The sequence below is a fragment of the Tamandua tetradactyla genome, chromosome 15 (genome assembly GCF_023851605.1).
Source record: "Tamandua tetradactyla isolate mTamTet1 chromosome 15, mTamTet1.pri, whole genome shotgun sequence".
In the NCBI taxonomy this organism is placed as follows: domain Eukaryota; kingdom Metazoa; phylum Chordata; class Mammalia; order Pilosa; family Myrmecophagidae; genus Tamandua; species Tamandua tetradactyla.
Genome location: NC_135341.1, coordinates 36,250,865 through 36,276,648, shown reverse-complemented (window position 1 = coordinate 36,276,648; position 25,784 = coordinate 36,250,865). Strand labels below are relative to the sequence as shown.

The 25,784-nt window shown below is 42.0% G+C and overlaps 1 protein-coding gene across 3 annotated transcripts in view; it reads right to left on the bottom strand.

Annotated features, from left to right (window-relative positions):
* Positions 1-3,289: 3,289 nt before the first annotated feature.
* Positions 3,290-25,784, bottom strand: part of TRAIP (TRAF interacting protein) — a 59,859-nt gene continuing 37,364 nt past the window's right edge. For all 3 annotated transcript variants that reach the window (XM_077129268.1, XM_077129269.1, XM_077129267.1), the window contains 5 exons: positions 6,532-6,681; positions 4,644-4,692; positions 4,217-4,366; positions 4,053-4,103; positions 3,290-3,851 (listed from right to left, as the gene is read on the bottom strand). In XM_077129268.1, coding sequence (XP_076985383.1) covers positions 3,735-3,851; positions 4,053-4,103; positions 4,217-4,366; positions 4,644-4,692; positions 6,532-6,681 — 517 coding nt within the window. In that variant the 3' untranslated portion in view covers positions 3,290-3,734. The remainder of the gene's footprint in view (positions 3,852-4,052; positions 4,104-4,216; positions 4,367-4,643; positions 4,693-6,531; positions 6,682-25,784) is intronic.

The window sequence follows — 25,784 nt, the reverse complement described above, 5'->3', positions numbered from 1 at the left end:
GGATGCAAAGCGGTACCTCACTGTGGTTTAATGTGCATTTCCCTGATGACTAATGATGTTGAGCATCTTTTTGTGTGTTTATTGGTCATTTGTATATCTTCTCTGGAGAAATGTCTAACCCAATCCTTTGCCCCTTTTTTGGGGGGACTTCCAATTTTATTTTAATTCACATGGTATTTTTTCGTTTTTTTTTAATTCATTTATTAATTAAAAATAAAGAAACAAAATAAAACAACATACATAATCAGTAATTCACAATATCATAGCTTAGTTGCATATTCATCATTTCTTAGAACATTTGCATTAATTCAGAAAAAGAAATAAAAAGACAATAGAAAAAGAAATAAAACGAACACAGGAAAGAAAAAAAAAATTATACCTACCATACCTCTTACCCCTAGCTTTCATTGATCACTACCATTTCAAACTAAATTTATTTTAGCATTTGTTCCCCCTAGTATTTATTTTTATTCCATATGTTCTACTCCTTTGTTGACAAGGTAGATAAAGGGAGCATCAGACACAAAGTTTTCACAGTCACACAGTCACATTGTGACAGCTGTATCATTATTCAATCATCCTCAAGAAACACGGCTAATGGAACACAGCTCTACATTTTCAGGCAGTTCCCTCCAGCCTCTCCATTACATCTTGAATAATAAGATATCTACTTGATGCATAAGAATAATCTCCAGGATAACCTCTCGACTCTGTTTGGAATCTCTCAGCCATTGACACTTTGTCTCATCTCCCTCTTCCCCCTTTTGGTCGAGAAGGTTTTCTCAATCCCTTGATGCTAAGTCTCAGCTCATTCTAGGGTTTTTCTCAATCCCTTGATGCTGAGTCTCTGCTCATTCCAAGATCTGTGTTCCACGTTGCCAGGAAGGTCCACACCCCTGGGAGTCATGTCCCACGTAGAAAGGGGTAGGGTGGAAAGACTGCTCGTTGTGTTGGCTGGAGAGAGAGGCCACATCTGAGCAACAAAAGAGGCTCTTGGGGGTGACTCTTAGGCCTAAATTTTAAGTATACTTGACCTATCCTTTGCAGAGTTAAGTTTCATATGAACAAACCCCAAGACTGGGGGCTCAGCCTATAGCTTTGGTTGTCCACACTGCTTGTGAGAATATCAAGAATTCAACTTGGGGAAGTTGAATTTCTCCCTGTTCTCACCACTCCCCGAAAGGGGCTTTGCAGATACTTTTCCACTCACTGATTGAATCACTCTGGGATTCATCGGGGCATCACTCTGGACAAACCAGCAAAATCTCATGTCCTACCTGAGATTCCAAGTACTTATGGTGTTCAATCAAACTATCTACATAAGTTATATTAGGAAATGCACTAGTCGATATATAAATTTTGTAACAAACATTTTTTGCTTTAGTCTCACACAGGTGACATTTTAAAATATTACCATCTATTTTCAGTACCCTGCAATAATGACATTCCTTTGTTCTTCCTCATGCAAAAACATTTTTAAAATTGCACCTTGTACATTTCACTATTATTACACATTCTAGGCATTCCTAGATTATACCATCTCATTCCTAGATTACACCATCTCCCTTTGCCCTTTTTTAATTGAGTTGTCTTCATATTGAATTGCAATAGTTATTTATATATTCTAGTCACAAGCTCCTTATGAGACATTTGATTTGCAAATATTTTCTCCCATGTGGTAAGTTGTCTTAATTTTTTTATAAGTATCCTTTGAAGTTTTTTAATTTTGATGAAGTCCAATTTGTCAATTTTTTCTTTTGTTACTTGTAGTTTTGGTATTATCTCTAAGAATCCATTTCTAACTCTGAGGTCATACAGATACACCCATATATTTTCTTCTAAGAGTTTTACAGTTTTAGCTCCTACATTTAGGCCTTTGATCCATTCTGGGTTAATTTTTGTATATGGTATGAGGCAAGGGTCCAACTTCATTCTTTTACAGGTGGCTAACTAGTTGTCACAACATCATTTGTTGAAAAAACTATTCTTATCCCCAATGAATGGTCTTGGCACCTAAAATCAGTTAACCAGGTTTGAATCATGGACCATGCACCTCCCCCTCCACCCCACCTCTTTGGGCGGTGCAAGGGTAGTTCAGTGGCAGAATTCTCGCCTGCCATGCAGGAGACCTGGGTTTGACTCCAGGCCCATGCACTCCACACCCCTCCCATTCCTGAAAAAAAAATCAACAAATGGTGCTGCAATAATAGGACAGATTCATGGAAAACAAAATGAAATGTGACCCCCAGCACACAGCATAGGAAAAAGAAAATCAGTTAACCATAGACTTACGGGTTTATTTCTGGGTTTTCAATTCTATCCCATTGATCTATGCCTATCCTTATGCCAGTACCACACTGACTTGTTCACTGTTGCTTTTTAATAAATCTTGAAATAAGGAAGAATGAGTCCTCCAACTTTGACTTTGTTTTTTTTCCAAAATTGTTTTGGCTATTCTGGTTGTCATAAATTCTTAATCCATATACCGACTCATGGGATCTCCTCCACTGGGAGGTCAGTGCTACTGTCCCTACTTTACCAATGAAGGAGTTGAGGTACAGAGGCTAGGTAATTTGTTCAAAACCACTCCACTGGCAAGGAGGGCGAGAGAAGCCAGCCCCAGAGGGGTCCAGTACCTATAAACAAGGTTGTCATCTCATTCCCATAAGCCCTTGTGCTTCTCCAGAGCTACTGGAAAGCAGTACTGAAGCATCATCTTGTGCCAGGCCCATGTTTTACCCTGGTGAAACAGGACAACTCCCTGTCCATTAGTGGAAGAGGGAAACTTTAGGGGGCTCAGGGAGAAGTCCCAGGCTAGGGGTCAAGGAGGGAAGTTCTCTAAGAGAAAGTACCTTGAAGCCAAAACCCAAAGGCTAGAAGTTTGGCTGGCAGAGTCAAGAGGTAGGGGAGGGAAAGGGTAGTTGCAGTGGAGAGGGTTGGAGTGGGCAACAGTGTGTGTTTGCTGTGTGAATTCCCTATGTGATTAGACCTCAGTTTATCCATTTACTGTCCTGCTGACAACCTTTGGGCTTTGCCCAGATTAGAGACTGTGGACAAAGCTGCAGTGATCTCATTCTTCCTAGAATCTCCCTGTGTCACATGAAAGGGCATCAGCCTAAGGGTGAAATGCTGGGTCCAATTCTAGGCAAAGGACCCAGTCTAGACTGTCATGGCTAAGTTTTCTAAAGTACTGGTACAAATTTACACTCCCAATGCAAGGAGGAAGAAATTCCATCTTTTTATTTTACATAGAAACTTTCCCCCATCCCACCCACCCCTCATTCTCCATTCCTCTACCCCACCAGGCCATTTCCAGCAGCAAGTCAGAGGAAGGCAGGAGATCTGGCCCAGGACTCCTTGAGAAGTCTCAAGCACTTTGGTCCATACAGACAGTCAGTAAGCTACCTTGATCTTAGGACAGAAGTGGCCCAGCTGCATCTGATCATGGCTATAAACAGAAGTCTGGAACAAGGAACAGGCCCTGCCAGCCAGAATAGTAATTTGGTCACCTCTTTTCCCACCAGGTAGGCCCAGTGTGGCAGATGTTGGGCAGTTTCTGGGCCACTCTATCACCCACACCAGTGGGTCTGCCCCTGCCCTCAAAGTTGGTCTTGCAGTGGGAGTTGTCTCTCAGCCATCCCCTGTCTGGGGAGTCCTTGGGCCATATAGCAAGCCTCTGATCAGACTCGCTATTCTTGCCGTAACTCCAGGAAGCCTGAGCCAGTGCCCCTGGGCTACCTCAGGAAGATGTCCAGTTTGGCCTGGGAGGAAGGGGGTACTGTCCTCACCCCTCTCTGCTTAGTCTTGGCCTTGGACTTAACAAGCAGTGGGCGGATCACAGTCAAATCAGTCTGGAGGAGATGTCAAGGCAGAGGCCTGGAGAAAGGTCTAGAATTAAAGGCAGGAAAGGGGGTGTGCAGCCCTGCTACACTGAGTAAGAACCAGTGTCTGAGACTACAGACACTGGCAAGTTACAGTCTAGAGTTCAGGGTGGGATGGGATGGACTGCACAGTTCCACTCAGCCCCACCCAGCATCACAGAATAAGGATACAGGTTGAATGAACTTTGTTCGGCCTCCAAGTCCATCGAAGCCTGTCCTTACCTAGGGCAGAAGGAATAGGTGAATAAACCAAGGTCAATGGGCTAGGGGACTGGCTGCCCAGCTCTAACCACCAGAGGGCTGGCACCTGTCACTCGTGGGAAAACACTACTTACCACATCTGTGCTGCAACAGGATTCTGCCCTGGCTCTCTTGGGCTGTTTCTGGCCCAGGACAGCATTCCGGATAAAGACAGGGAAGGCACCAGCCAGCTCCTCATCTGGCTCTCCCACACAGCGCTGGCCACCCAGTGAGAGCTGGGACTCCTGCAGAGGAGACCCCAGAGCCAGACTCAATGAGCCAGATGGCAGCAAAGGAGGATGGGGGCTGCTGATTGGAAGGGGGTGGTGGTAGTAGAACAGGATAAGGATCTCTAAAGCCTCGCTAGGGGGAAAGAAGGATAACAAAAAGGGTCACCAGGGTGACTCTGAAGTGCTTCAGTCCCAGGCTAGGAGTGAGAGGGCTCCCAGAAGTTCAATTTCAGGTTCAGTTCTAGTAGGGGCTGAAGAGTGACTGCCTGAGCTATTTCTGGAAAGCCCTTACCTGCCTAGGGCCTTTGGGCATCTTCTTGGGTATGTCCTGTACAGGAGAGCTGCAAGAGAGAGACAGAAGACAAGGTGCAGGTGAGCTGAATTCAGCATATGCCCTCCTGAGGAGCCACTATGTGACAGGGCTGATGTCAGGTTTAGACAAGGCACCTCTGTAACCCCTACCTTAAGCACAGATCTGGGAATAGCTGAATTGCCACAGCCAGTAGGGTGGCAGAGATTGGACCATATCCCAATCTTGGGGTCTCCACTGAGAGCAAAACCAATTCCAATGCTCACTAAGCCCTCAGGCTCCTTCCCATGTGTTAGGCCTCTGTGTAGGGCCAGGAAGCCCAACCAATTTACTAACACAAGAACAAAGCCAAGGTAAGTCATGCTATGAGATAAGGAAAGGGAGTATCACAAGACCCTCAATAAGCTAGTTAGTTCACAAAGTACTCTCAGAATACAGGACTGAGCCATATTCCTAGAGAATCTGTGCAAGTAGGGGGCAGAGAGACTACAGCCCCAGGCCCTGACCTCCTACTTCTAGTCCCAGCACTGGACACGGTTTCCATCCAATTTCCGGGAACCCTAATAGCGAGAAACCCGCTCCTGGTATTCCAGGTGGGTGAGAAAATGGTGGCCTACAGCTAACCCTGTGGAGGGACCTAAATCTTGCTGACTCTGGAGTCCCTACTTCTTGCTCTGATAGCCTGTGGTAAGGCCATATGATGACCAGGGGAAGATTATCCACCTGCTGCGAGTCTGGCTCTGGGGATGCTCTGATAAGTTGGGGGCATCCTGAGCTCTCTCACTTTCCCGTGGGCCCATAAGATGCCTGAAGTATCTCTAAATAGTCTGGCAGCCTGCAGGTCCCAAGTGTCCACCTTCAACCTTTACAACTGAAGAGGTGACATGAGGAAATCAGAGTGTAGAGCAGGCAGTGACAGGTTCCCCAAGTGCAGCACACATGCCTAGATTTATTTCTCACTGCTATCAGGTTGGGTCCTGCATAGCATGGGTCCTATGCTGCTAAGGTTAGGAGAGTAGAGTAGCCCAACTGTCTCACCCTCTTCCTGGGCCTCTTCCACTTCCACTGCCTAAAGTCTCAATTTCTTTCTCTTATGTCCAAAGGTTAGGAACAAACCTACTCAAGTCTCTGACCTCCCCCATCTGGGCAGTGTATACCTATGTGTATGCATGAGCATAGTCCTTGTCTATATAATGAACTACACTTGCATATCTGGCCAAGGAGAAAACTTCCCTGTTCCCAGTCCTTCTGTATCTCTAGTACAGATCCCACGCACCCTACTGGAGTTCCACAGAGCTCTTTAAGCCTGCTTCGGTGGGGGAACTCTGGGCTCCGTGGTTTGAAACGTTCCTGCCTCAAACACAAACCTCAGAGGAGGGGCACACAAACAAAGAAATTCATAGTCTCTGGCTCACAACTTTGGTGGGCAGGTATCCAAGATGCTGGGAGCACCTTCCCATTCCTGACAGTCCAGATCTACCTCACTGGGAGCCCTGTGCTCCCTTCATGGTCAACCTGGCACCCCAAAACTTTCACCTTGAAGAGTGATGGTGGGGGGCAGGCCATGGTGGCTCAGCAGGCAAGAATGGTTGCCTGCCATGCCAGAGGACCCGGGTTCGTTTCCCAGTGCCTGACCATGTAAAAAAAAAAAAGAGAGAGAGAGTGATGGTGGATTAATGAGATAAGCCATAGAAGAGCTATGTACAGATTGAGTGCTCAGGAGAGGAAAGAAGAGGTGACTGGGAACCAAAGCCATGGCCAAAATCTGGTAACTCTCACTGTAAACCATCAGGCACTCAGAGTTCTCAGAGAAAGGCACACAGAAATGTCTCAGCCATCTCTTCACCAGACCACGGACAGGGCCACTCACTGTGCCTTCCCCAGGCAGAGTTTCTTGGTGTGATCAGAGCTGGAGGGCCGGGTTGGGGGGGTGTCCACATCAAAGGTAATATTGAGGTCAGTGTCATCACCAAAGGCTGGCTGGCAGAGCTTCAGTTTCAGCATCTCCACAGGGGCTGGACTGTGAACAGAGATTACTTGGTCATTTGAGACCACAGTGGCTGCCCAGAGGGATGAAAGCCCTCCAACATCAGAGACAGTTCAGTTCCAGGGACCTAGAGCTCACTCCTGGCATGTAATCACTCCCCAAGGGAAACCTAATCTATAGAATTAACCACTTGGCTCTGTCCTTTGTACAGCCATTGAATCAGTGAAAGTCTGGAGCACAAGGGAGGAAGCAAGCAAAAGCCAGGCAAAACATGAACATAGAAACAAAAGACTGCTGCTGGGCAACCATGGATCAGTGGTAGAGTTCTCGCATGCCATGCCAGAGATCCGGGTTTGATTCCCAGTGCCTGCCCATGTTAAAAAAAAAAAGAAAAAGACTACTGCCCTTGGACCAAGTAGCCTCATAGCCTCATTCCTTAAAAACCAGCCACAGGTTAATGTAGAGGGATGTTCCCCTTTACTGCTACTTTTCATGGCAAATGGCACAATATTAGAAACCAACAAAATGACTCCTTTAGAGAGCTGGTGTTTACATACTTTGAATATAATATTGGCATTAAAATGTCTCTGGAAAGTAAATTTAATAACATGGAAAATGTTCATGATGTATTAAGTTTAAAAGCAGTGCATGTCCTGGACCAGATAATTCTTGAAACCTAGAGACTCAGCCTCTTCAGACCATCGCTAGTTCCATCCCCCTATCTCATATTATTGACAACCCCTTCCAATATGAAAAAGTTAGAATGGCCATAGCCCAAATACCCCTAAAGAGTAGGAGAAAGATCAAAGGTGATGGTGGAGTTATACAGAGAACATAGGGTTTAACAAACTAATATGATTGCTGAATCATGAAATCGATATTTCTTTTAGTTACCAGTATCTTAGAGCAACTAGAAGTAAAAACCTAAAATTGTGGAATTGTAACCTATACCAAGCTCTGAAATCTGTTCTACAACTAATTGTTATGCTGTGCTTTGAAATTTATTGTTTTGTACTTGTATGTTATTTTCACACACACACACAAAAAAAGTAGATTGTGATGGTAAAAAAAATATTTATTCCTTCTAGCTACCTATATTCTGGAGCAGCTAGAAGGAAAAATCTGAGATGATGGTATGGTAGCCCAAACAAACTCTGGGATCTGTCCTCTAAATACTTGTTGAAGAGTGCTTTGAAAACTATTGCTTTTTTCTTTCTTTGCTTTGTATATATGTTGTATGATACAATAAAAAAAATAAAAAAATAAAAGCAATGCACAGATTCATTTCCTGGACCATGTACCTCCCCTGAAAAAAACAAAAACAAGGGTATGGACCTTGCTGGCAACGTGGGACAGAAATCTTAGAATGAGCTGAGACTTAGCATCAAGGGATTGAGAAAAACTTCTCTCCCAAAAGGGGGAAGAGTGAAATGAGACAAAGGGTCAATGGCTGAGAGATTCCAAACAGAGTCAAGAGGTTATCCTGGAGGTTATTCTTACATATTAAGATATCACCTTGTTATTCAAGATGTAATGGAGAAGATGGAGGGAACTGCCTGAAAATGTAGAGCTGTGTTCCAATAGCCATGTTTCTTGATGATGATCGAATAATGATATAGCTTTTACAATATGACTGTGTGATTGTGAAAACCTTGCCTGATGCTCCTTTTATCTACCCTGTCAACAGACGAGTAGAACATATGGAATAAAAATGAATAATAGGGGGAACAAATGTTAAAACAAATTTAGTTTCAAATGCTAATGATCAATGAAAGGGAGGGGTAAGGGATATGGTATGTATATATATTTTTTTCTGTTTTCGTTTTATTTCTTTTTCTGAATAGATGCAAATGTTCCAAGAAATGATATGATGATGAATATGTGATGATATTGTGAATTACAGATTATATATGTAGAACAGAATGATCAAAATAGGAACGTTTGCGGGGTTTTTTGTATTTTAAAAAAAAACACCTCTTTTAAAAGCGAGGCAACAGAAGTGCTCAACCTCGGAGAGATGGCCAAGATGGCGGCTTACCAAGGTGTGGGATTTAGTTCATCTTCCAGAACAGCTGCTAAACCAGAAACAGTACAGAACAGCTCCCGTGGCCACGTTAGTGACCGGACACACAGAGTACCCCAGTCTGGACCAGCAGGACCAGCTGCAAGCCCCACCCCAGAACCATGAGTTCCGCAAGCTGTGGCGGCCGGCGCCCCTCCCCCACAGTCTGCTTCCCAGAGGGGAAAGGAAAGAGACTTTACCAGCAGCAGGGGCTGAGCGCAACTAAGCTTAAAGTGTGGAATTAATTCACAAACTCTGACTACTAAAAATAGGCCCTCAGTTCAGGTGAACCTGGTGAAAGTTGAGGTTGCTGATTTTTGCCCCAGTGCCAAGGGGGCAGGGCTGACGGAAAAAGAAAAAAAGAAAGAAACAGAGGTTTTTGTGGCTGTGTTTCTATAAAGGCTTGACTGCCTTCAGATACAGTGGCAGGATTTTCAGGCTGCAACTGCCCCAGGCATAGGCAGAAACAAGCTTGTTTGAGACCTTGTCTGGAGCTTGTGCCTTCCCCAGGGGAGGGGTGAGGCCCAACTCAGGTGGTATCCCTCCCTCAAGGAATTCAGACCCCAGAGCTTGGTAATTTGAATCCATTAAAACCAGCCTAGAAGCGCTCCTCTGTCTCCACCATGCCCCAGCAGGGCGAGTCTGCTAAAGTTAAAGGTACTGCATCATCTTATGCTGTTGGTACCTGCAGGCAGACAAGCGCCACATACTGGGCAGGATAAGAAAAAGAGCCCAGAGACTTCACAGGAAAATCTTTCAACCTGCTGGGTCTCATCCTCAGGGAAAACTACACAGGTGACTCTTTCCTCCTGACAGGAGGCCAGTTTGGTCTGGGAAAATCTGGCTGGGGTCTACAATACCTAAGTAGACCCTCCCAATGGTGGTGGGTGGGAAGGCACCATACAGGCAGGGCAAGAAATAAGAAAACAAGAACTGAAAAATTCTCCTCTGTTAACTAAAACCTAAGCTAGTGGTCCAGAAAAAGCTGAACTGAATGTCAAAGAACAAACAAACAACAAATTCACCCAGCAAGAAAACCCTAGGTAAAAGAAGTGAAAACAATCTCCAGAATAAATTAATTAAGGTAATTAAATGCCTCGATGCCAGCAAAATATAACAAATCACACTAGGAAAACTGAAGATATGACCCAGTCAAAGGAACAAACTAACAGTTCAAATGAGATACAGGAATTGAAACAATTCAGAACGTATGAACAGACATAGAAAACCTCATCAAAAATCAAATCAATGAACTGAGGGATGATATAAAGAAGGCAAGAAATGAACAAAAAGGAGAAACTGAAAGTCTGAAAAAACAAATCACAGAACTTATGGGAATGAAAGGCAAGGTAGAAGAGATGAAAGAAACAATGGAAACCTAAAATGGTAGATTCCGAGAAACAGAACGCAGGATTAGTGAACTGGAGGGTGGAACATCTGAAATCCGGCAAAAAAAGAAAATATACAGAAAAAAAAGGAAAAATATGAGCAGGGACTCAGGGAATTGAAAGACAATATGAAGCGCACAAATATACGTGTTGTGGGTGTCCCAGAAGGAGAAGAGAAGGGAAAAGGAGGAGAAAAACTAATGGAAGAAATTATCACTGAAAATTTCCCAACTCTTATGAAAGACTTAAAATTACAGATCCAAGAAGTGCAGTGTACCCCAAAGAGAATAGATCCAAATAGACGTATTCCAAGACATTTACTAATCAGAATGTCACAGGTCAAAGAGAAAGAGAATCTTGAAAGCTGCAAGAGAAAAGCAATCCATCATGTACAAGGGAAACCCAGTAAGACTATGCGTAGACTTCTCAGCAGAAACCATGGAGGCAAGAACACAGTGGGATGATATATTTAAATTACTAAAAGAGAAAAACTGCCAACCAAGAATTCTATATCCAGCAAAATTGTCCTTCAGAAATGAGGGAGAAATTAAAACATTTTCAGACAAAAAATCACTGAGAGAATTTGTGACCAAGAGACCACCTCTGCAAGAAATACCAAAGGGAGCACTAGAGGCAGATAGGAAAAGACAGGAGAGAGGTGTGGAGAAAAGTATAGAAAGGAAGACTATCAGTAAAGGTAAAAAGAAGAAAAATTAGATATGACATATAAAATCCAAAAGGCAAAATGGTAGAAGAAAGTACTTCCTGTACAGTAATAACACTAAATATTAATGGATTAAACTCCCCAATCAAAAGACATAGACTGGCAGAATGGATTAAAAAACAGGACCCATCGATAAGCTGTCTACAGGAAACACATCTTAGATCCAAGGATAAACATGGTTGAAAGTGACAGGCTGTGAAAACATATTTCATGCAAATAACAATCAGAAAAGAGCAGGAGTAGCTATACTAATATCCAACAAATTAGACTTCAAATGTAAAACAGTTAAAAGAGACAAAGAAGGACACTATGTATTAATAAGGAATAATTCAACAAGAAGACATAACAATCATAAAATATTTATGCACCAAGCCAGAATGCTCCAAAATACATGAGACAAACACTGAAAAGGAAAACACATCTACCATAATAGTTGGAGAATTCAATTCCACACTCTCATCAATGGACAGAACATCTAGACAGAGGACCAATAAAGAAACAGAGAATTTGAATAATACAATAAATGAGTTAGACTTAACAGACAGTTATAGAACATTACACCCCACAACAGCAGGATACACCTTTTTCTCAAGTGCTCATGGATCATTCTCAAGGATAGACCATATGCTGGGTCACAAAGCAAGTCCCAATAAATTTAAAAAGATTGAAATCATACAAAACACTTTCTCAGATCATAAAGGAATGAATGTGGAAATCAACAACAGGCAGAGCGCCAGAAAATTCACAAATATGTGGAGGCTCAACAACATACTCTTAAACAACCAGAGGGTCAAGGAAGAAATTACAAGAGAAATCAGTAAATATTTCGAGGTAAATGAAAATGAAAACACAACATATCAAAACTTATTGGGGTTCCGGATAAGATGATGGCTGAGTAAGACGCGCGGGTCTTAGTTCCTCCACCAGAACAGCTACTAAAGAAATAGAAAGGGTACAGAACAGCTCCCGGAGCCACTACAGAGACCAAAAACACAGCGTACCCCATTCTGGAATGGCTGAACCAGCAGGGAGAATCCGCTGCAGAGAGATACCCGAGGGGCGAGTGCTTCCCCAGGCTGGGGCGGCTGGCGGCCGGAGTCCCTCCCTCCCTCATTCACGGGCCGGCTGGGAGAATTGGACAGGTGGTCCCCTCAAGCTGTGGTGGCCGGGGCCGCCCCCACGCACAGCCTCCCGGGCCGGCTGGGAGAATTGGATAGGAGTTGCCCCAAGCCGTGGAGGCCGGTGAATGGGGTCCCTTCCACACACGTGGATTCCCGATCCGGCTGGGAACGTGGGATCGGCACTACCCCAAGCCGCGGCGGGCAGCGCCCTCCGCCACGCTTGGCTTCCAGGGCCGGCTGGGAGATTTGGACTGGGACTCCCCAAAGCCGCGGAGGCCGGCGCCCCCCACACACACGCGGACTTCCGGGTCGGCTGGCAGATTTGAATCGGAACTCCCCCAAGCCACTTCGGCTGGCAACCCTCCCCCACAGCAAGAGTTTTCCAAAGTTAAAGGAGCCACAGTATCTTTTACTGCTGGGACCCGCAAACAGACGAGCGCCACGAGTGCCACCTACTGGGCAGGATAAGAAAAACAGAGCCCAGAGATTTCACAGGAAAATCTTTCAACCTGCTGGTTCCCACACCCAGGGAAATCTGATTAAATGCCCAGACGCCAGCAGAAAATAATGGATCACACTAGGAAAATTGAAGATATGGCCCAGTCAAAGGAACAAACCAATAGTTCAAATGAGATACAGGAGCTGAGACAACTAATGCTGAATATACGAACAGAAATGGAAAACCTCTTCAAAAACCAAATCAATAAATTGAGGGAGGACATGAAGAAGACATGGGCTGAACAAAAAGAAGAAATAGAAAGTTCGAAAAAACAAATCACAGAACTTATGGGATTGAAGGACAAAGTAGAAAAGACGGAAAAAACAATGGATACCCACAATGGGAGATTTAAAGAGACAGAATCTAGAGTTAGTGAACTGGAGGATGGAACATCTGAATTCGAAAAAGAAACAGAAACTATAGGGAAAAGAATGGAAAAATTTGAGCAGGGGATCAGGGAACTGAATGATAATATGAAGCGCACAAATATACGTGTTGTGGGTGTCCCAGAAGGAGAAGAGAAGGGAAAAGGAGGAGAAAAACTAATGGAAGAAATTATCACTGAAAATTTCCCAACTCTTATCAAAGACCTAAAATTACAGATCCAAGAAGTGCAGCGCACCCCAAAGAGAAAAGACTCAAATAGGCGTTCTCCAAGACACTTACTAGTTAGAATGTCAGAGATCAAAGAGAAAGAGAGGATCTTGAAAGCAGCAAGAGAAAAACAATCCATCACATCCAAGGGAAACCCAATAAGACTATGTGTAGATTTCTCAGCAGAAACCATGGAAGCTAGAAGACAGTGGGATGATATATTTAAATTACTAAAAGAGAAAACTGCCAACCAAGACTCCTATATCCAGCAAAATTGTCCTTCAAAAATGAAGGAGAAATTAAAACATTTATAGACAAAAAGTCACTGAGAGAATTTGTGACCAAGAGACCAGCTCTGCAAGAAATACTAAAGGGAGCACTAGAGTCAGATACGAAAAGACAGAAGAGAGAGGTATGGAGTAAAGTGTAGAAAGAAGGAAAATCAGATATGATATATATAATACAAAAGGCAAAATGGTAGAGGAAAATATTATCCAAACAGTAATAACACTAAATGTTAATGGACTGAATTCCCCAATCGAAAGACATAGACTGGCAGAATGGATTAAAAAACAGGATCCTTCTATATGCTGTCTACAGGAAACACATCTTAGACCCAAAGATAAACATAGGTTGAAAGTGAAAGGTTGGGAAAAGATATTTCATGCAAATAACAACCAGAAAAGAGCAGGAGTGGCTATACTAATATCCAACAAATTAGACTTCAAATGTAAAACAGTTAAAAGAGACAAAGAAGGACACTATCTACTAATAAAAGGAACAATTCAACAAGAAGACACAACAATCATAAGTATTTATGCACCGAACCAGAATGCCCCAAAATACGTGAGGAATACACTGCAAACACTGAAAAGGGAAATAGACACATATACCATAATAGTTGGAGACTTCAATTCCCCACTCTCATCAATGGACAGAACATCTAGACAGAGAATCAATAAAGAAATAGAGAATTTGAATATTACAGTAAATGAGCTAGACTTAACAGACATTTATAGGACATTACATCCCACAACAGCAGGATACACCTTTTTTTCAAGTGCTCATGGATCATTCTGAAAGATAGACCATACGCTGGGTCACAAAGCAAGTCTTAACAAATTTAAAAAGATTGAAATCATACACAACACTTTCTCGGATCATAAAGGAATGAAGTTGGAAATCAATAATAGGCGGAGTGCCAGAAAATTCACAAATACGTGGAGGCTCAACAACACACTCTTAAACAACGAGTGGGTCAAGGAAGAAATTGCAAGAGAAATTAGTAAATATCTCGAGGCGAATGAAAACGAAAACACAACATATCAAAATCTATGGGACGCAGCGAGGCAGTGCTAAGAGGGAAATTTATTGCCCTAAATGCCTATATCAGAAAAGAAGAAAAGGCAAAAATGCAGGAATTAACTGTCCACTTGGAAGAACTGGAGAAAGAACAGCAAACTAACCCCAAAGCAAGCAAAAGGAAAGAAATAACAAAGATTAGAGCAGAAATTAATGAAATTGAAAACATGAAAACAATAGAGAAGTTCAATAAGAGCAGAAGTTGGTTCTATGAGAAAATCAATAAGATTGAGGGGCCCTTAGAAAGATAGACAAAAAGAAGAAGAGAGAGGACACGAATAAATAAGATCAGAAATGGAAGAGGAGACCTAACCACTGACCTCACAGAACTAAAGGAGGTAATAACAGGATACTATGAACAACTTTACGCTAATAAATACAACAATTTAGATGAAATGGATGGGTTCCTGGAAAGACATGAACGACCAACTTTGACTCAACAAGAAATGGATGACCTCAACAAACCAATCACAAGTAAAGAAATTGAATCAGTCATTCAAAAGCTTTCTAAAAAGAAAAGTCCAGGACCAGACAGCTTCACATGTGAATTCTATCAAACATTCCAGAAAGAATTAGTACCAACTCTCCTCAAACTCTTCAAAAAAATCGAAGTGGAGGGAAAACTACCTAATTCATTCTATGAAGCCAACATCACCCTCATACCAAAACCAAGCAAAGAAATTACAAAAAAAGAAAACTACAGACCAATCTCTCTAATGAACATAGATGCAAAAATCCTCAATAAAATTCTAGCAAATCAAATCCAACAACACATTAAAAGAATTATACATCATGACCAAGTAGGATTCATCCCAGGTATGCAAGGATGGTTCAACATAAGAAAATCAATTAATGTAATATACCATATCAACAAATCAAAGCAGAAAAATCACATGATCATCTCAATTGATGCAGTGAAGGCATTTGACAAGATTCAACATCCTTTCCTGTTGAAAACACTTCAAAAGATAGGAATACAAGGGAACTTCCTTAAAATGATAGAGGGAATATATGAAAAACCCACAGCTAATATCATCCTCAATGGGGAAAAATTGAAAGCTTTCCCCCTAAGATCAGGAACAAGACAAGGATGTCCATTATCACCACTATTATTCAACATCGTGTTGGAGGTTCTAGCCAGAGCAATTGGACAAGAAAAAGAAATACAAGGCATCAAAATTGGAAAGGAAGAAGTAAAACTATCACTGTTTGCAGACGATATGATACTATACATCGAAAACCCAGAAAAGTTCACAAGAAAACTACTAGAGCTAATAAATGAGTACAGCAAAGTAGCACGTTACAAGATCAACATTCAAAAATCTGTACAGTTTCTATACACTATCAAGGAACAAGCTGAGGGGGAAATCAAGAAACGAATCCCATTTACAATCGCAACTAAAAGAATAAAATACCTAGGAATAAATTTAACTAAAGAGACAAAAAATCTATATAAAGAAAACTACAAAAAACTGCTAAAAGAAATCACAGAAGACCTAAATAGATGGAAGGGCATACCGTGTTCATGGATTGGAAGACTAAATATAGTTAAGATGTCAATCCTACCTAAATTGATTTACAGATTCAATGCACTACCAATCAAAATCCCAACAACTTACTTTTCAGAAATAGAAAAACCAATAAGCAAATTTATCTGGAAGAGCAGGGTGCCCCGAATTGCTAAAAACATCTTGAGGAAAAAAAATGAAACTGGAGGTCTCGCGCTGCCGGACTTTAAGGCATATTATGAAGCCACAGTGGTCAAAACAGCATGGTATTGGCATAAAGATAGATATATCGACCAATGGAATCGAATAGAGTGTTCAGATATAGATCCTCTCATCTATGGACATTTGATCTTCGATAAGGCAGTCAAGCCAACTCACCTGGGACAGAACAGTCTCTTCAATAAATGGTGCCTAGAGAACTGGATATCCATATGCAAAAGAAGACCCGTATCTCACACCCTATACAAAAGTTAACTCAAAATGGATCAAAGATCTAAACATTAGGTCTAAGACCATAAAACAGTTAGAGGAAAATATAGGGAGATATCTTATGAAACTTACATTTGGAGGCGGTTTTATGGACCTTAAACCTAAAGCAAGAGCACTGAAGAAGGAAATAAATAAATGGGAGCTCCTCAAAATTAAACACTTTTGTGCATCAAAGAACTTCATCAAGAAAGTAGAAAGACAGCCTACACAATGGGAGACAATATTTGGAAACGACATATCAGATAAAGGTCTAGAATCCAGAATTTATAAAGAGATTGTCCAACTCAACAACAAAAAGACAGCCAACCCAATTACAAAATGGGAAAAAGACTTGAACAGACACCTCTCAGAAGAGGAAATACAAATGGCCAAAAGGCACATGAAGAGATGCTCAATGTCCCTGGCCATTAGAGAAATGCAAATCAAAACCATAATGAGATATCATCTCACACCCACCAGAACGGCCATTATCAACAAAACAGAAAATGACAAGTGCTGGAGAGGATGTGGAGAAAGAGGCACACTTATCCACTGTTGGTGGGAATCTCAAATGGTGCAACCACTGTGGAAGGCAGTTTGGCGGTTCCTCAAAAAGCTGAATATAGAATTGCCATACGACCCAGCAATACCATTGCTGGGTATCTACTCAAAGGACTTAAGGGCAAAGACACAAACGGCCATTTGCACACCAATGTTTATAGCAGCGTTATTTACAATTGCAAAGAGATGGAAACAGACAAAATGTCCATCAACAGACGAGTGGCTAATCAAACTGTGGTATATACATACGATGGAATATTATGCAGCTTTAAGACAGAATAAACTTATGAAGCATGTAATAACATGGATGGACCTAGAGAACATTATGCTGAGTGAGTCTAGCCAAAAATTAAAGGACAAATACTGTATGGTCCCACTGATGTGAACCGACATTCGAGAATAAACTTGGAATATGTCATTGGTAACAGAGTCCAGCAGGAGTTAGAAACAGGGTAAGATAATGGGTAATTGAAGCTGAAGGGATACAGACTGTGCAACAGGACTAGATACAAAAACTCAAAAATGGACAGCACAATAATACCTAATTGTAAAGTAATCCTGTTAAAACACTGAATGAAGCTGCATCTGAGCTATAGGTTTTTTTTTTTTGTCTCTCTGTTTGTTTGCCTTTTTTTTTGTACTAATATTATTATTTTTATTTTTCTTCTCTATATTAACATTCTATATCTTTTCTGTTGTTTTTCTATTTCTTCTTCTAAATCGATGCAAATGTACTAAGAAATGATGATCATGCATCTATGTGATGATATTAAGAATTACTGATTGCATATGTAGAATGGAATGATTTCTAAATGTTGGGTTAGTTTCTTTTTTTTCTTTAACTAATAAAAAAAAAAAAAAAAGCAAGTGGCCCCACAATGCCAGGGCCCTTGCCTTTCTCACCTCCATGAGAGTGCCCACATGTCCTTTTATATGGGTAATCAATAAATATTCTGCTTAAAAAAAAAAAAAAGAAGAAAGGGCAAAAATCGAGGAATTAACTGTCCACGTGGAAGAACTAGAGAAAGAACAGCAAACTAACCCCAAAGCAAGCAAAAGGAAAGAAATAACAAAGATTAGAGCATAAATAAATGAAATTGAGAACATGAAAACAATGGAGAAAATCAACAAAACCAGAAGCTGGTTCTATGAGAAAATCAATAAGATTGATGGACCCTTAGCAAGACTGACAAAAAGAAGAAGAGAGACACTTCCGGAGAAGATGGCGGCTTAGTAAGACGCGCGGGTCTTAGTTCCTCCTCCAGAAAAGCAACTAAAGAAACAGAAACAATATGAAACAGCTCCTGGAGTCACGACAGAGACCAAAAAGACAGCGTACCCCATTCTGGAACAGCTGAACGGGCAGGGAGAATCTGCTGTGGTGAGATACCCGAGGGGCATGCGTTTTCCCGGCCGGGACGGCTGGCGACTGGGGTCCCCCCCACGCACGTGGCTCCCCGGTCTGAAGGAACGTTGGATAGCGGGGCCCTCCCGTCACGCTTGGCGTTTCGGGCCAGCTGGGCAATTAGGACCGGCACTCTCCCAAGCTGCGGCGGCCAGCGACCCCCGCCTCCACGCGCGGTTTCCCGGGCCGACTGCCGTGCAGACAGACGAGTACCACGAGCGCCACCTACTGGGCAGGAAAAGAAAAACAGAGCCCAGAGATTTCACAGAAAAACCTTTCAACCAGCTGGGTCCCACACCCAGGGAAATCTGATCAAATGCCCAGACACCAGCAGAAAATAATGGATGACGCTCGGAAAATTGAAGATATGGCCCAGTCAAAGGAACAAACCAATAGTTCAAATGAGATACAGGAGCTGAGACAACTAATGCTGAATATACGAACAGAAATGGAAAAACTCTTCAAAAACCAAATCAATAAATTGAGGGAGGACATGAAGAAGACATGGGCTGAACAAAAAGAAGAAATAGAAAATCTGAAAAAACAAATCACAGAACTTATGGGAGTGAAGGACAAAGAAGAAAAAATGGAAAAAACAATGGATACCTACAATGGTAGATCTAAAGAGACAGAAGCTACAATTACTGAACTGGAGGATGGAACATCTGAATTCCAAAAAGAAACAGAAACTATAGGGAAAAGAATGGAAAAACTTGAGCAGGGGATCAGGGAACTGAATGACAATATGAAGCGCACAAATATACGTGTTGTGGGTGTCCCAGAAGGAGAAGAGAAGGGAAAAGGAGGAGAAAAACTAATGGAAGAAATTATCACTGAAAATTTCCCAACTCTTATCAAAGACCTAAATTTACAGATCCAAGAAGTGCAGCGCACCCCAAAGAGAATAGACCCAAAGAGGCGTTCTCCAAGACATTTACTAGTTAGAATGTCAGAGGTCAAAGAGAAAGAGAGGATCTTGAAAGCAGCAAGAGAAAAACAATCTGTCACATACAAGGGAAACCCAATAAGACTACGTGTAGATTTCTCAGCAGAAACCATGGAAGCTAGAAGACAGTGGGATGATATATTTAAATTACTAAAAGAAAAAACTGCCAACCAAGACTCCTATATCCAGCAAAATTGTCCTTCAAAAATGAAGGAGAAATTAAAACATTTATAGACAAAAAGTCACTGAGAGAATTTGTGACCAAGAGACCAGCTCTGCAAGAAATACTAAAGGGAGCACTAGAGTCAGATACGAAAAGACAGAAGAGAGAGGTATGGAGTAAAGTGTAGAAAGAAGGAAAATCAGATATGATATATATAATACAAAAGGCAAAATGGTAGAGGAAAATATTATCCAAACAGTAGTAACACTAAAAGTTAATGGACTGAATTTCCCAATCAAAAGACATAGAATGGCAGAATGGATTACGACCCAGCAATACCACTGCTAGGTATCTACTCAAAGGACTTAAGGGCAAAGACACAGACGGACATTTGCACACCAGTGTTTATAGCAGCATTATCTACAATTGCAAAGAGATGGAAACAGCCAAAATGTCCATCAACAGACGAGTGGCTAAACAAACTGTGGCGTATACCTACGATGGAATATTATGCAGCTTTAAGACAGACTAAACTTATGAAGCATGTAATAACATGGATGGACCTAGAGAACATTATGCTGAGTGAGTCTAGCCGGGAACTAAAGGACAAATACTGTATGGTCCCACTGATGTGAACCGACATTCGAGAATCAGCTTGGAATATATCATTGGTAACAGAGACCAGCAGGAGTTAGAAACAGGGTAAGATAATGGGTAATTGGAGCTGAAGGGATACAGACTGTGCAACAGGACTAGATACAAAAACTCAAAAATGGACAGCACAATAATACCTAAGTGTAATGTAACTAGGTTGGAACACTGAATGAAGCTGCACCTGAAATATGGTGTTTTGTTTGTTTGTGTGTTTGTATCTTTTGTTTTTGTTTTTTTCTGTTTCCTTTTTATATATATATATATTATTAGTATTTTTATTTTAATTCTCTTCTCTATATTAACATTCTATATCTTTTTCTGCTGTTTTGCTAGTTCTTTTCCTAAATCGATGCAAATGTACTAAGAAATGATGATCATACATCTATGTGATGATACTAAGAATTACTGAGTGCATGTGTAGAATGGAATGATTTCTAAATGTTGTGTTAATTTCTTTTCTTTTTTTGATTAATAAAAAAATTTAAAAAAAAAAGAAGAAAAGTAAAAAAAAAAAAAAACAGTAAAAGATATTTTAAAATTAAAAAAAAAGAAGAACAGAGAGGATGCAAATAAATAAGATCAGAAATGGAAGAGGAGACATAACCACTGACCGCACAGAAATAAAGGAAATAATGACAGGATACTATGAACAACTTTATGCTAATAAATACAACAATGTAGATGAAATGGACAACTTTCTAGAAAGACATGAATAACCAACTTTGACGGGAGAAGAAATAGACGACCTCAATAAACCAATCACAAGTAAAGAGACTGAATCAGTCATTAAGAAGCTCCCCCAAAAGAAAAGCCACAGATGGTTCACATGTGAATTCTACCAAACATTCTGGAAAGAATTAGTACCAATGTTGCTCAAACTCTTTTAAAAAATTGAAGATATTTTCATTCTATGAAGCCAACATCACCCTCATATCAAAGCCAGACAAAGACATTAAAAGCAATGCAAAATTCTATGTATAGCACAATCACATGATTTGGTGTGCAACCTCCCCACTCCCACCTCGACAGAAAAAGGACTAGAAGGAATTAAGCCACATGTCAATAGTAACTATTTTCTAAATAGCTCCATATTTTCAAATTATCTACAATTTTATAATTGGTGTGGGGGGTAGTATTAGAAACTGCAACAAATGTTTTTGTTGTTTTTTTTTTATCCAGCCCACCCAGGCCTGGAACGGTTCACCAGCTACTGCAGCCAGAGAACCCTAGGGGCTTAGAAGGGCAGCCCCAAGAACTCCTCTCCTCTTCATTCCCTCAGGAGCACTTTAGGACTGGGCCACACCCCAGTTTCCATTGGTCAAGGACAGAGGCATGAGTTGCGGGGGTATCAGTTTCTGGAATGAGCCACTCTGAAGGTAGCTGGGGACCCCACTGGACAGTGCAGATCCGAGGAAAGAGAGCTACCTGTACTGATTTGGATGAGTAAGCACCTGGGAAGCTTAAATTATCTTCTTCTCTCTGGCCAGGCCCTTGGAAGCTCTACCCTCCTTCTTGCCTGCAAGTGGAAGTGAAGGCTGCACAAACCTATCTTCAATGGTTCAGAGCTGTATGTATCACCAAAAAACAGGTTCTTAAACTTAATCCATTCTTGTGGGTGTGAACCACTGTAAGTAGGACCTTTTGATAGAGTTATTTCAGTTAAGGTATGGCCCAGGATGGGTCTTAATCCTATTACCGGAGTCTTTTATAAGCAGAATAAAATTCAGACAGAGGAGAAAAACCCACAGGAAGAAAGAAGGTGAAATTCAAATGAATCCGGAAGAGAATGGAGGCCAGGAGAGGCCGCCACACATACTATCATATAACAGAAAAGCCAAGGACCAAGAATCACTAGCACCAGCCCCAGAACACAAGGCTTCAGGAAGAAAGCACCACCTTGATGATGTCTTGATTTGGACTTTCTCTTAGCCTCAACACTGTGAGCTAATAAATTTCTGTTGTAAACAGCTAACCCATTGCATGGTATTTTCTTGACCAGTCAAGGAAATTAAAACCAACTCCATATTGGTTATTTTACTTCCACCTCTGGGAGCAATAGCAAAAAAAAACAGGACTACTCATACTAACCTTTTACAGCATCTGTCATTCTGCTACCATTTATCAACCCCAGCAAGTCCAGTCCCCAGGTAAGGAGAAGCATGCTCAAGCGGTAGGCAGGATCTGAGACCCACCTGGGCATAGCCATCATGTCCTCCAGGTGGCTCACAGCAGGACTTCCTGCTGCCATACCCTTGGACTTTGCCCACTGGTGCCCATGGTGTGTCCTCAACCTTGGCTGAAGCCAACCCAGTCTTCTGCACTTGTATACCACTTGGGCATCCATTACACTAAACTTAAGACTCGGGAGATTCTCACAGTGTCTTCTCCACCTCATCCCACTCTACATCTAGCTCAAAAGGACACAATTATTGTTCCCTGAGAACACTTAGTGCCCTGAATATCCTTCTTCTTTGTCAGCTTGAACTCTATTTTCCTTCTTGCCAGCAGTTCACTTTCTTTCCTTCCAATTTTCTGTTTGTCATTCAGGGAAGAATAGCCCAAGACCCAACAGCCTCCCCCTCACTGGCTGAAAGCTTGGCTTTTAGCCCTCCTGGGTGACATCATTACTCCTGGGACATTCACCCGCAGCCAACACACAGGGCTTTGTGCCAGAAGACTCAGTAGGTAGGGCAAAACTTTTATGCAATCAAAGGACATTATCAAGAATGTGAAAAGGTAACCTACAGAACAGGAGAAAACATTTGGAAACCACATATCTGATAAGGGTTTAATATCAGAACTCTACAACAAAAAGACAAATAATCAGAGAACCGCTCACTGCTGAGCCTATCTGCAGTCAACATGTCCAGCAGGAACAACAACAAAGGACAGTGAGTTGGAATCCAAAGATGATGGACCAACAGCAAGAGACATAGTGGAGTATGCCAGAAGGAAGAAAAGCTCCAAGCATAAGAAAAGGTTGGAAAAGGTGATAAAAGTGCTCAAGAAATAAAAGAAGAAGGAAAATCCAGAAATATTTAACTTTTCAGCTATTCACTTAATTCATGACCCCCAAGATTTTATAGAAAAATCATTAAGTAAACTAGAAAGCTCTAAGGAGAGATTTGAAGTGAAGATGATGCTCACAAACCTTAGATTTGTGGGAATTCATGAGCTTTTTCTCTTTAACTTCTCCCTTTGTGCAAAGGTTTCTGCAGTCCCACCAAAGTGAAGGAACAAAGATCCTTCTGTTTGCTGCACAAGTATTCATCACCTGGTACTTCCAGAGACATTCAGTCATTGCTCATGACCGTAGTCAACAATTTTGTTACTGACAAGAACTCTGGCAAAGTCATGACAGTAGGAATCAATGCTGTAAAAGAGATAGCATTTAAGTGGTAGAATACTTGCCTTCCATGTGAGAGACCTGGGTTTGATTCCCAGACCATGTACCCACCCCGCCCCACCCCACCCCCCAAAAAAGAAAGATAATAGCTCTATGTCTGCTAGCCATGCATGAAGAACTTCTCCAAAACCTGGTCCAGTAAAAAAACACACAAAGATAAGAACCCATCTACAGTGACCAACGGCAGCAGTATTGGACCTGATAACAAAGTCCTCTGTACCTGGATTCAGGTAAGACCCAGCATGGTACTAGCTTGTTGTGCACTTTCCTCAAATCCTATCCAAATAGGTTGGGCTCCCAGGTGGCCTTCCAGTTACCTCTCCTTTAGAGGGCCACAGGTAGTACAAATGCTGAGTCTGGGAGAAAGAGAAATGTAAGACCACATAATAAGAACAGCATGTTTTGTAAAGAGTATATTCAGAGATTCAGAGAGCAAGAAAGAACTCTTGTGAATTAAAAATATGATGGCTAAAATAAAAATTTATAAAAATTAAGAAATGCTAGCTAAAAATGAAGACAATCTCCCAGAACAGGGAACACAAAGACAAGGATACAAAGGACAAATCCACGAGGTCACAGAAAGAAAACAAAAAAACTGGCACACAATTGATTCTCAAAGAAATAAAATAAGGAAGTTACCAGAGCCGAAGGGAGGTTAGGGTGTTCACACAGCAAGATCCAGCAGGGATCAGAAATAAAGCTAAGAAGTCAGAGTAGGGTAGGCTGGGTTCACCCTGCTCTGTGGGGGCAATAAGAGAGGGGACAGAAAAGATGACCAGGACTATAGTCCCAGGGGGTAAGTGATTGAAGAGGGTCTTTGGCATTCTATAGGGAGGTCCTGGTAGAGAGAAGTGGGGGGATTGGGATGGGGAGAGAAGGGTGAGTCTGGTTGGCTACAGCCTCATTGGGGGCAGGCAGAGGTGTGCAGGGAAGTGTGGATACAGGGGTGTGGACTGTCCCTCTACTCCAGCTTGCCCCAGCAGCTAGCTGGGGAGAACTCCCAGCACGGCTCCATAGCCAGCAGCACTCATGGGGAGTCCAGGGGCATGTCTAGCCAACCACCATGAGGGGCTGTGCCTGCTGGGTACTGGATCAGTCACCCTCTGGGCATCGCTAGTGGGTGTTCCATGGGGAGGTGTGGGTGGTGGATCCACTGGGCACCAGGCAATGTGATCGACTGCGATGCCCCCCAGGATGTTGTGATCAGCTGCCCAGTCGCACAAGCTGGGACTGGCCGTCCTGCTGCCACCTACTGTGCACATTGTCTGGCCCTGTTGGCAGCTGCTATGGGCAGGGAGAAGTGCGCCTAAAGGGAGGAGGTGACTCAAGAGCGCCACCTGCTGGGAAGAAGCAGTAAGTGCCGTCTAGCAAATTATTTGGCTGGGTTGGTGTTTTTGTTTTTTTCTTTTCTTTCTTTTTATTTATTTATTTATTTATTTTCTCTTCTGTGGGCACAAGGCTGAGTCCATTCCCAATATATCTTGGGGTGTCTCCTGGCTTCAGGGCCTACAACGACTGTGGTGTTTTTCTTTATTTTTGGATGCCTGGGCTGGGAGCCAAGCCCAGGTCTTCCATGTGACTGGCGGGTGTTCTGCCACTGAACTAACTATGCACCCCTGCTTAGCTGTTAATAGACCCTAAATTAGAATGGCATTCCCTAAATAAGATCTGGGCCTTGGTCTGGCGGGGTATTGCTTACAAACCAAGTATTAAAGGGGACTTTCAATGAAAGCCTAAGTAAATATAGAACTTTAGACAAGGAAGGAAACCAACTTGCAAAATAACCTTATTAAGATACTGAAATGCCCCAAAACAACAGAAAGTCACAAAGCATGTGAAGATCCAGGCAAAAATGTCCAGCTAAATAACCACAAAAAACACCAGAGGACCAAAAATATGGACAACTACTCAACGATATTTATAAATAAATAAAGGACACCAAGAAGACATTAGAAGAGCATAAAGAAGAATTCAAAAGATTAACAAAAAAATAGCAGATCTCACAGATATGAAAGATACTGTAGATCAGATTAGAAATATACTAGATGGGCGGGCCACAGTGACTCAGCAGGCAAGGATGCTTGCCTGCCATGCCAGAGGACCCGGGTTTGATTCCCGGTGCCTGCCCATGAAAAAAAAAAAAAAAAAAGAAATATACTAGAGACACACAATAGCAGATTCAAAACAGCAGAAGGAAAAATAAATTAACTAGAAGAAAGAACAATTGAATTGGAGTACAGAAAAGAACAAATGGCAAGAAAGATGGGAAAAATAG